Source organism: Babylonia areolata, chromosome 4 (genome assembly GCF_041734735.1).
Source record: "Babylonia areolata isolate BAREFJ2019XMU chromosome 4, ASM4173473v1, whole genome shotgun sequence".
In the NCBI taxonomy this organism is placed as follows: domain Eukaryota; kingdom Metazoa; phylum Mollusca; class Gastropoda; order Neogastropoda; family Buccinidae; genus Babylonia; species Babylonia areolata.
Window position 1 is genome coordinate 59,506,310 of NC_134879.1, and position 12,500 is coordinate 59,518,809.

General features: G+C 49.0%; 2 protein-coding genes across 2 annotated transcripts in view; both read right to left on the reverse strand.

The window, feature by feature from the left end:
• Positions 1 to 3,155, reverse strand: part of LOC143281358 (uncharacterized) — a 4,251-nt gene extending 1,096 nt beyond the window's left edge. The window contains exons 1-2 of the mRNA XM_076586562.1: positions 3,119 to 3,155; positions 1,194 to 1,391 (exon numbers count right to left, since the gene is read on the reverse strand). Coding sequence (XP_076442677.1) covers positions 1,194 to 1,391; positions 3,119 to 3,155 — 235 coding nt within the window. The remainder of the gene's footprint in view (positions 1 to 1,193; positions 1,392 to 3,118) is intronic.
• Positions 3,156 to 7,118: 3,963 nt separating this feature from the next.
• LOC143281359 (uncharacterized) overlaps positions 7,119 to 12,500 on the reverse strand; it is a 12,729-nt gene continuing 7,347 nt past the window's right edge. Inside the window, exons 5-7 of the mRNA XM_076586563.1 lie at positions 11,684 to 11,828; positions 10,871 to 11,022; positions 7,119 to 7,473 (exon numbers count right to left, since the gene is read on the reverse strand). Of these exons, the coding sequence (XP_076442678.1) occupies positions 7,189 to 7,473; positions 10,871 to 11,022; positions 11,684 to 11,828 (582 nt within the window). The 3' untranslated portion in view covers positions 7,119 to 7,188. The remainder of the gene's footprint in view (positions 7,474 to 10,870; positions 11,023 to 11,683; positions 11,829 to 12,500) is intronic.

The window sequence follows — 12,500 nt, forward strand, 5'->3', positions numbered from 1 at the left end:
CTAAACAAAGAAAGAAAGAAACAAACAAACAAAGGTAAAATGCTAAAAGTGCCACAGCCATGGGGACGGTGATTTCATATCCACTGTGTCCAGGGCTTGGCATAGAAAGGCGCTGAACTATCCACTGTGTCCAGGGCTTGGCATAGAAAGGCGCTGAACTCCTATCCACTGTGTCCAGGGCTTGGCATAGAAAGGCGGTGATCAATTCTCTCCTTCTGCAGCATTTGATCTTCCACAACCAAAGTCATGCAGGCAACCCATTCACATCTGGGCAGAGTGAGGAAAATCGGAGCAAAGTGCCTTTCCCAGTCACAACACCATGCCGAAGCTGGACCCCGAAATCTGACCACTGGTAACCACTGGATCAGAAGTGTAACCCCCAACCCACTCTGATAGCCTTCTTCACTGGATCAGAAGTGTTAACCCCAACCCACTCTGATAGCCTTCTTCACTGGATCAGAAGTGTAACCCCCAACCCACTCTGATAGCTTCTTCACTGGATCAGAAGTGTAACCCCCAACCCACTCTGATAGCTTCTTCACTGGATCAGAAGTGTTAACCCCAACCCACTCTGATAGCCTTCTTCACTGGATCAGAAGTGTTAACCCCAACCCACTCTGATAGCCTTCTTCACTGGATCAGAAGTGTTAACCCCAACCCACTCTGATAGCCTTCTTCACTGGATCAGAAGTGTTAACCCCCAACCCACTCTGATAGCCTTCTTCACTGGATCAGAAGTGTTAACCCCCAACCCACTCTGATAGCCTTCTTCACTGGATCAGAAGTGTAACCCTCAACCCACTCTGATAGCCTTCTTCACTGGATCAGAAGTGTTAACCCCCAACCCACTCTGATAGCTTCTTCACTGGATCAGAAGTGTTAACCCCAACCCACTCTGATAGCCTTCTTCACATTCTTACCTATCAATCTTTGCATAACGTTCTTCTTTCTTTGTGCCATTTGATACATCTGACGTTTTGTGCCATTTGATACATCTGACGTTTTGTGCCATTTGATACATCTGACGTTTTGTGCCATTTGATACATCTGACGTTCCTATTGACGGAAAGAAGAGCATCACTGCTCACAAAGAAAGGACCACAAGTGCCAGTCAAACAGAAAACAGAAACTGCCACACAAAGGCAATCAACTGACAAAACCGAAACACACACACACACCACCCTTTCCCTCACAAAAGGTAAGGTCACGTGGACCTGTGCTATAAATAAACCTGTGCTGATTGGTCAGGTCCTGGCTGTCTTCCAAACATGGCGTCACCAGGCGGAAGGGGAAGGACGGCTGCACTTTACGAAGCACCGAGAGGGCGCCACTGTCGCACAGCTCAAAGGAGTAGCCTCCCTTCCTTTTTGGGTAGTCCTTGTCAATTGTACCTGGATCATGATCAGGGATGTTTCTCTTGCCAATATCGTGTTTTTTTTTTTTTCCAGTGCATTATAATCCGCCGAAAATAACGATGATAAATGTATTATGGACCTTGTATCTGGATCATATGTGATGATTCTCTTGTATCAATTGTATCAGGATCACATGTGATGATTCTCTTGTATCGATTTTATCTGGATCATATGTGATGATTCTCTTGTATCAATTGTATCATGATCACATGTGATGATTCTCTTGTATCGATTTTATCTGGATCATATGTGATGATTCCCTTGTGTCGATTGTATCTGGATCATATGTGACATGTACAGTGTGAGAATATATCTCAGAGCTGTATGTCACATGTACAGTGTAAACATACATCTCAGAGCTGTCTGTGACATGTACAGTGTGAACATAGTTATATCTCAGGGCTGTCTGTGACATGTACAGTGTGAACATAGTTATATCTCAGGGCTGTCTGTGACATGTACAGTGTGAACATAATTATATCTCAGGGTTGTCTGTGACATGTACAGTGTGAACATAATTATATCTCAGGGCTGTCTGTGACATGTACAGTGTGAACATAATTATATCTCAGGGTTGTCTGTGACATGTACAGTGTGAACATAATTATATCTCAGGGCTGTCTGTGACATGTACAGTGTAAACATAATTATATCTCAGGGCTGTCTGTGACATGTACAGTGTGAACATAATTATATCTCAGGGCTGTCTGTGACATGTACAGTGTGAACATAATTATATCTCAGAGCTGTCTGTGACATGTACAGTGTGAACATAATTATATCTCAGAGCTGTCTGTGACATGTACAGTGTGAACATAATTATATCTCAGGGCTGTCTGTGACATGTACAGTGTGAACATAATTATATCTCAGAGCTGTCTGTGACATGTACAGTGTGAACATAATTATATCTCAGGGCTGTCTGTGACATGTACAGTGTGAACATAGTTATATCTCAGGGCTGTCTGTGACATGTACAGTGTGAACATAATTATATCTCAGGGCTGTCTGTGACATGTACAGTGTGAACATAATTATATCTCAGGGCTGTCTGTGACATGCACAGTGTGAACATAATTATATCTCAGGGCTGTCTGTGACATGCACAGTGTGAACATAATTATATCTCAGGGCTGTATGTGACATGTACAGTGTGAACATAATTATATCTCAGGGCTGTCTGTGACATGTACAGTGTGAACATAATTATATCTCAGGGCTGTCTGTGACATGTACAGTGTGAACAAAATTATATCTCAGGGCTGTCTGTGACATGTACAGTGTGAACATAATTATATCTCAGAGCTGTCTGTGACATGTACAGTGTGAACATAATTATATCTCAGAGCTGTCTGTGACATGTACAGTGTGAACATTATATCTCAGGGCTGTCTGTGACATGTACAGTGTGAACATAATTATATCTCAGGGCTGTATGTGACATGTACAGTGTGAACATAATTATATCTCAGGGCTGTCTGTGACATGTACAGTGTGAACATAATTATATCTCAGGGCTGTCTGTGACATGTACAGTGTGAACATAATTATATCTCAGGCCTGTCTGTGACATGTACAGTGTGAACATAATTATATCTCAGGGCTGTCTGTGACATGTACAGTGTGAACATAATTATATCTCAGGGCTGTCTGTGACAGTGGTCCGTGTTCTGTGCTGTGCACTCACCGAAGAACACTCTTACCTCCGGTCTGAACAATCAGCAGTCGGAAATCTTCCATCACGGCGGCCTTGCCTGCAGTGTAATTCACTGGCACAGCACGGAGTTCAATACGGCTTCTGTCACATACGTCTCACTACAGCTTCTGTCCGTTGACCTGTACACTACACATACATATGACTACACCTTCTGTCCGTTGACCTGAACACTACACATATACATCTCAGCAACACTTCTGTCGGCACGAACCGCCAACAGCAGCAGCTTATCTGCTGACCCTTCCTACCTTTGACCTCTGCCTGCGTCATGGCCTTCGCCCTTTATCTGTGTCACGTGGATCTTTTTCTTTTCATTATGGTGTAATAGTCGTGATAAAAAGTGAAAATTAACCCAGTTCTGTATTAAAAAAAAAAAGGAAACAAAAAGAAGAGGGATCAAAGTAAGAGCAGCAGCAGCAGCCACTTAAGAAGAAGAAGAAGAAGAGGAAGAAGAAGAAGAAGAGGAAGAAGAAGAAGAAGAGAAAGAAGAAGAAGAAAGAAGAAGAAGAGGAAGAAGAAGAAGAAGAGAAAGAAGAAGAAGAAGAGAAAGAAGAAGAAGAAGAAGAAGAAGAAGAAGAGAAAGAAGAAGAAGAAGAAAGAAGAAGAAGAAGAAGAAGAAGAAGAAGAAGAAGAAGAAGAAGAGAAAGAAGAAGAAGAGAAAGAAGAAGAAGAAGAAGAAGAAGAAGAAGAAGAAGAAGAAGAAGAAGAAGAAGAAGAAGAAGAGAAAGAAGAAGAAGAAGAAAGAAGAAGAAGAAGAAGAAGAAGAAGAAGAAGAAAGAAGAAGAAGAAGAAAGAAGAAGAAGAAGAAGAAAGAAGAAGAAGAAGAAGAAGAAGAAGAAGAAGAAAGAAGAAGAAGAAGAAGAAGAAGAAGAAGAAGAAGAAGAGAAAGAAGAAGAAGAAGAAGAAGAAAGAAGAAGAAGAAGAAGAAGAAGAAGAAGAAGAGAAAGAAGAAGCAGACAACGCTTGTAGTTGCGACGGAGGAACCAAGGTGTTTTGTTTTACTTCAGAAATACAAGCAAACAATAATATTTTGAAGTGCTGAATATGGCGTGGGCATAATTTATCATGATTAGTTTTGGAATGAGTTTGCTTCTGGAAGATGATGTATAGCTGCTGAGGGTGGTGGACACTGGTCAGTTGGTCAGTGTGTCTTTGAAATGAACACCTTGATCGCTGGATTTCACTAAACTATCACTGTGGTATCAGTTTGAACAGCAGATATTTTGTTTCCTTTTGATGTCGTAACAGATATTGCTGATTAAACGTAATGTAATCCCAAAGGAAGAAATCCCAATGAAGAATGCTGATCTCCTGCCCGGCCATTTCAATCTGATCTCCTGCCCGGTCATTTCAATCTGACCTGCCCGGTCATTTCAATCTGATCTCCTTACCGGTCATTTCAATCTGATCTCCTTACCGGTCATTTCAATCTGACCTGCCCGGTCATTTCAATCTGATCTCCTTACCGGTCATTTCAATCTGACCTGCCCGGTCATTTCAATCTGACCTGCCCGGTCATTTCAATCTGATCTCCTTACCGCTCATTTCAATCTGATCTCCTGCCCGGTCATTTCAATCTGATCTCCTGCCCGGTCATTTCAATCTGATCTCCTTACCGGTCATTTCAATCTGATCTCCTTACCGGTCATTTCAATCTGATCTCCTGCCCGGTCATTTCAATCTGATCTCCTTACCGGTCATTTCAATCTGACCTGCCCGGTCATTTCAATCTGATCTCCTTACCGGTCATTTCAATCTGATCTCCTGCCCGGTCATTTCAATCTGATCTCCTTACCGGTCATTTCAATCTGACCTGCCCGGTCATTTCAATCTGATCTCCTTACCGGTCATTTCAATCTGATCTCCTGATCTCCCGCTGGTCATTTCAATCTGATCTCCTGATCTCCTGCCTCATTTCAATCTGATCTCCTGATCTCCTGCCTCATTTCAATCTGATCTCCTGATCTCCTGCCAGGTCATTTCAATCTGATCTCCTGCCTCATTTCAATCTGATCTCCTGCCTCATTTCAATCTGATCTCCTGATCTCCTGCCAGGTCATTTCAATCTGATCTCCTGCCTCATTTCAATCTGATCTCCTGCCTCATTTCAATCTGATCTCCTTACCGGTCATTTCAATCTGATCTCCTGATCTCCTGCCCGGTCATTTCAATCTGATCTCCCGCTGGTCATTTGAATCTGATCTCCGTGAGGTGACAATACTTACCAGGCCACATTCATTCTTATGGCGATACTGCCAGAGCCACGCTGAAGGAATACTGACAATGGCAATGCAGTCATCCTGCCAGAGCCACGCTGAAGGAATACTGACAATGGCAATGCAGTCATCCTGCTAGAGCCATGCAGCCTTACGTCACGACCCTCACTGCTGTTTCCACTACAGCCATGCTGAAGGACGGTGATGTCACGTGATGGTTCCAGAGCCACACAGATTGACAATGATGTCAGTGATCACAGTTGGAGGCCCCGTTTCGGCCTGACGTGTCCTTGAGAAAAACACGTTACTGCCATTTTACTCCTCGGTGTGAGGGACCTTGACCGGATGGGGAGGGTTCAAACAGCGGAAAGAGAGGACTGGGCCCAGTGGATGTGACTTCACTGCCTTCCTCTGCTGAACCCTAGACACAGTGGATGACTTCACTGCTTTCCTGTGCTGAACCCTAGACACAGTGGATGTGACTTCACTGCTTTCCTCTGCTGAACCCTAGACACAGTGGATGACTTCACTGCTTTCCTGTGCTGAACCCTAGACACAGTGGATGACTTCACTGCTTTCCTGTGCTGAACCCTAGACACAGTGGATGTGACTTCACTGCTTTCCTGTGCTGAACCCTAGACACAGTGGATGTGACTTCACTGCTTTCCTATGCTGAACCCTAGACACAGTGGATGTGACTTCACTGCTTTCCTCTGCTGAACCCTAGACACAGTGGATGTGACTTCACTGCTTTCCTCTGCTGAACCCTAGACACAGTGGATGTGACTTCACTGCCTTCCTGTGCTGAACCCTAGACACAGTGGATGTGACTTCACTGCCTTCCTGTGCTGAACCCTAGACACAGTGGATGTGACTTCACTGCCTTCCTGTGCTGAACCCTAGACACAGTGGATGTGACTTCACTGCCTTCCTGTGCTGAACCCTAGACACAGTGGATGTGACTTCACTGTCTCCATATGCCGAACCCTAGACACAGTGGATGTGACTTCACTGTCTCCATATGGCGAACCCTAGACACAGTGGATGTGACTTCACTGTCTCCATATGGCGAACCCTAGACACAGTGGATGTGACTTCACTGTCTCCATTTGGCGAACCCTAGACACAGTGGATGTGACTTCACTGTCTCCATTTGGCGAACCCTAGACACAGTGGATGTGACTTCACTGTCTCCATATGGCGAACCCTAGACACAGTGGATGTGACTTCACTGTCTCCATATGGCGAACCCTAGACACAGTGGATGTGACTTCACTGTCTCCATATGGCGAACCCTAGACACAGTGGATGTGACTTCACTGTCTCCATATGGCGAACCCTAGACACAGTGGATGTGACTTCACTGTCTCCATATGGCGAACCCTAGACACAGTGGATGTGACTTCACTGTCTCCATATGGCGAACCCTAGACACAGTGGATGTGACTTCACTGCCCGAATGGCCGTAAAGGCTACGTTAGCCATGGCCACCATCTGTGTGCTTGGGAGCGGTGCACATCCACTGTACTCACTGTTTACCTACGCCTGTCATGTGCAGCATAGAAGCTGAACACACACACACACACACACACACACACACACACAGCACACAAAACACACACACACACACACACACACACACACACACACACACACACACACACATACACACACACACACGCTACACACCACAATTGAATTCCTCGTATTGCAGACGAAACATGCATTTGGTATTGTGTATTGTGTGTTGTGTATTGTGTGAGGGGAAAGTGAAGGTACACAGTATGGCCCAGACTGGTCTGTGCAGCCACAGAGGACGGTAGAGATCTGCTGCCTTTCCTCAGGGGTCCTTCCAGATCAGAGCGCCGCTGAAGGCTGTGGAGGAGGCGTTGAAGACACTGTGTCCGTGGCCTGTCTTGAGCCACACCCTGTCGCCCTGCTGGAGATGCAGCACGGCGTGCACAGACCCCGACGTGAAGTTGCTGGCCCCGAAAGCCTGCACGAAGTCCACGGCCCGCTCGTTCCACATCAGGTACATCTGGGCGTAGTCTCCCTTTGTCCCGGCCGCCAGAGAGGCCAGGAAGAGGTAGGTGGCCGTGTAGGGGGCGCTGAAGCTGCCGTTGGCCTTCAGAACATTGTTTTCATTCAGAACACCTATTACAACAAGAAGCAACAAGAAGCTTACATTGTGTCTAAGCATGTGGTCAAATGTTTTTCTTTTGGTTTAAACACATATTCATTCAGAAAACATATCAAAAACAACAACAACAGCAACAACAACAAAACACAACAACAACAAAACAAAACCAAACCCGGCAGAGCAACAAGAAGCTCATATCATGCCCAAGAATGTGATGGAATGTTTTTCGTTTGGTTTAAACCAATTTTCATTCAGAAAAAACCCATGTCAAAACATGCACTAAAACAAAGCAGAAGAACAATAACGAGGTACCAAACTTATGTTGTGCTCGGCATTACTTGGCCACGCTCCCCCCCCCCCCCCCGACCCCCCCACACATTACCGAAATAACACTACATGATCAAAGTGAGAGAGCTGTATCCTCAATGGTTTCTCCTCTGCAATGGGAATTCATTTACAGCTGAGTCTTTTGTGAAGGACCATGACTCTCGCTCTTAGGAGGCAAAACAGCACTTGCTCTTTGTTCTGCAGCCTTGGGGGCTACTTGGCCTTTGGGGACCACCCCGACGCTGACTGTTCTGACGTCTTCTGGGCTGAGAGAGTGGGGGTGTAACTTGGGCAAGACACTCTCCACTGTGATCAAATTGTAGCTCAGACAATCGGGACAACGGCTTCCTCCTCTGTTGTTCTGATGGTCATTGTCTGACAGGACACAGTACCACACAATGGACAGGTCAGCAGACAAGTGACTTGGCTGGTCACACCCCACCTGGTCACACCCTGTCTGGTCACACCCCACCTGGTCACACCCTATCTGGTCACACCCTGTCTGGTCACACCCCACCTGGTCACACCCTGTCTGGTCACACCCTGTCTGGTCACACCCCACCTGGTCACACCCCACCTGGTCACACCCCACCTGGTCACACCCCACCTGGTCACACCCTGTCTGGTCACACCCCATCTGGTCACACCCCACCTGGTCACACCCTGTCTGGTCACACCCCAACTGGTCACACCCCATCTGGTCACACCCCACCTGGTCACACCCTGTCTGGTCACACCCCAACTGGTCACACCCCATCTGGTCACACCCCACCTGGTCACACCCTACCTGGTCACACCCTACCTGGTCACACCCTACCTGGTCACACCCCACCTGGTCACACCCTGTCTGGTCACACCCCACCTGGTCACACCCCACCTGGTCACACCCCACCTGGTCACACCCCATCTGGTCACACCCCATCTGGTCACACCCCACCTGGTCACACCCCATCTGGTCACACCCTGTCTGGTCACACCCTGTCTGGTCACACCCTGTCTGGTCACACCCTGTCTGGTCACACCCCACCTGGTCACACCCCACCTGGTCACACCCCACCTGGTCACACCCTGTCTGGTCACACCCTGTCTGGTCACACCCCACCTGGTCACACCCCACCTGGTCACACCCTGTCTGGTCACACCCCACCTGGTCACACCCCACCTGGTCACACCCTGTCTGGTCACACCCCACCTGGTCACACCCCACCTGGTCACACCCTACCTGGTCACACCCTACCTGGTCACACCCTACCTGGTCACACCCTACCTGGTCACACCCTGTCTGGTCACACCCCACCTGGTCACACCCTGTCTGGTCACACCCTGTCTGGTCACACCCCACCTGGTCACACCCCACCTGGTCACACCCTGTCTGGTCACACCCCACCTGGTCACACCCCACCTGGTCACACCCCACCTAGTCACACCCTGTCTGGTCACACCCTGTCTGGTCACACCCCAACTGGTCACACCCCACCTGGTCACACCCTACCTGGTCACACCCTGTCTGGTCACACCCCACCTGGTCACACCCCACCTGGTCACACCCCACCTGGTCACACCCTGTCTGGTCACACCCCACCTGGTCACACCCCACCTGGTCACACCCCACCTGGTCACACCCTGTCTGGTCACACCCCACCTGGTCACACCCTGTCTGGTCACACCCCACCTGGTCACACCCTGTCTGGTCACACCCTACCTGGTCACACCCCACCTGGTCACACCCCACCTGGTCACACCCCACCTGGTCACACCCTACCTGGTCACACCCTGTCTGGTCACACCCCACCTGGTCACACCCTGTCTGGTCACGCCCTGTCTGGTCACACCCCACCTGGTCACACCCCACCTGGTCACACCCCACCTGGTCACACCCTGTCTGGTCACACCCCACCTGGTCACACCCTGTCTGGTCACACCCTACCTGGTCACGCCCTGTCTTGTCACACCTTCAGCAGACAAGTGATCTACCTGGTCACACCTTCAGCAGACAAGTGACCTACCTGGTCACACCCTACCTGGTCACACCCTACCTGGTCACACCCTACCTGGTCACACCCTGCCTGGTCACACCCTCAACAGACAGGTGACCTACCTGGTCACACCCTCATCAGACAGGTGACCTACCTGGTCACACCCTACCTGGTCACACCCTCAACAGACAGGTGACCTACCTGGTCACACCCTACCTGGTCACACCCTACCTGGTCACACCCTGCCTGGTCACACCCTCAACAGACAGGTGACCTACCTGGTCACACCCTACCTGGTCACACCCTACCTGGTCACACCCTCAACAGACAGGTGACCTACCTGGTCACACCCTCAACAGACAGGTGACCTACCTGGTCACACCCTCATCAGACAGGTGACCTACCTGGTCACACCCTACCTGGTCACACCCTACCTGGTCACACCCTCAACAGACAGGTGACCTACCTGGTCACACCCTCAACAGACAGGTGACCTACCTGGTCACACCCTACCTGGTCACACCCTCAACAGACAGGTGACCTACCTGGTCACACCCTACCTGGTCACACCCTCAACAGACAGGTGACCTACCTGATCACACCCTCAACAGACACGTGACCTACCTGGTCACACCCTACCTGGTCACACCCTCAACAGACAGGTGACCTACCTGGTCACACCCTACCTGGTCACACCCTCAACAGACAGGTGACCTACCTGGTCACACCCTACCTGGTCACACCCTCAACAGACAGGTGACCTACCTGGTCACACCCTCAACAGACAGGTGACCTACCTGGTCACACCCTACCTGGTCACACCCTACCTGGTCACACCCTCAACAGACAGGTGACCTACCTGGTCACACCCTACCTGGTCACACCCTACCTGGTCACACCCTCAACAGACAGGTGACCTACCTGGTCACACCCTCAACAGACAGGTGACCTACCTGGTCACACCCTACCTGGTCACACCCTCAACAGACAGGTGACCTACCTGGTCACACCCTACCTGGTCACACCCTCAACAGACAGGTGACCTACCTGGTCACACCCTCAACAGACAGGTGACCTACCTTATCAAAGCCATGTCCCCTGTTGTCCACCTCCTCTCTCAGCAGCACAGGGCTGTCAGGTGGGGGTGTGGTGTCGTCAGGCCCCATGGTGTTCCTGCTGCTGTTGTGCTTGGTCATCCTGACGTGGAAGCTGACGTCACTGTTGTCCTGACCTAGCAGGACATGTGACGTCACTGTAATTAACGTTGTTTGGTCATCGTGTGTGTATATATATGTATGTGTTTTGAGAGGGAGGGAGGGTAGTGAGTGAGTGAGTGAGTGAGTGAGTGTGTGTGTGTGTGTGTGTGTGTGTGTGTGTGTGTGTGTGTGTGTGTGCGTTCGTGCGCAAGCGCTGCCTCATACCAGCAATTGTTTCTTTTATATGCAATATGACGTCACATGTACATAGAATGCAAAATCAGTGACAGCCATGTACAGATACGTTCAAAAGTAAATAGTAAACCTTAAGTCTGGAACACTTGGTCTTGCACGCACTTCCATGCTCTCAGTAGATCATGACATTCAGCACAGGGCCAGTCGGCCATTGCATCCCTCTGTAGTGTTCTGCGGTCACAGCGGGTTTCTCTGTGGGAAATTCCAGCTGTTCTCTCCATCAAAGTGAACTTTGTGGCTGCAACTACCAGCTCTCAGGGTAGTCCACTCAGGGTAGTCCACACGGGAATCGAACCTGAAGACACCGGCCTCCTTGTCGGACAGAGAACCACTGGGCCACTGCTCCACTTTGTTGAGGACAAAGAGACAAAGAGAGCAGGTGAGGAGAGGGACGAGGGAGGGCGTGGAGAAGAGAGAGGTGATGGAAAAACACCAACTCACGGGAAGAGATGGCCTTCACCAGGTTCTCCACCATCGTCACCTTGTGCGTCAGGTGCCCGTGGTCCTGGTGCTGACCCCCCGCCTGGTAGCATGCCACCTGGGAGGCGTTCACCAGCTTCTCCAGGTCATCCACACGGGCAATCACCTGTCGGCAGTCACTGGAGTGATCACTGCCTTGTTCCTTGGGACAATCACCGCTTCTCTGCTGCTACTACTACTGCTACTACTACTGCTACTACTACTGCTACTACTACCTATTAAAAAAAAGAAAAGAAATAATAATGATAAAACTGCTGCTGCTACTGCAGCTCCTCCTCCTCCTCCCCCTTCTACAACCACCAGTATTGATGGTGATGATGATGATGATCCAAATAAGTACATAGATATATAGCGCTGTCAGACCTTGAAGCGATTTACAATCACGCAAGAGACTAATACAGCACACAGCCCCCCCCCCCCCCCAGCCCCCCCCCCCCTCCACACACACCCCGTCTCTCTCTCTCTCTCAGACACGCCCGCGCGCGCGCGTTTTAACACACATGCACAAACGCACATGCACAATCACGAATGGACACAAACACAGTTAAAAGAAATAGATGTGGATCATAGAATACAGGAAAAAACTGCGCTGGGCCATGACGTCACGGAGGTGAAGAAAACTGAAATACAACATACCACAAAGACAGCAAACTTCAGTGAACAATGTATTGAATATTAGGACATTTACAAACCGTAACAAATGTATATACTTGTACTGAAGTGTCATTTATTGGGGGACAGAGAGACAGAGAGAGACAGAGACGCATAGACAGAGACA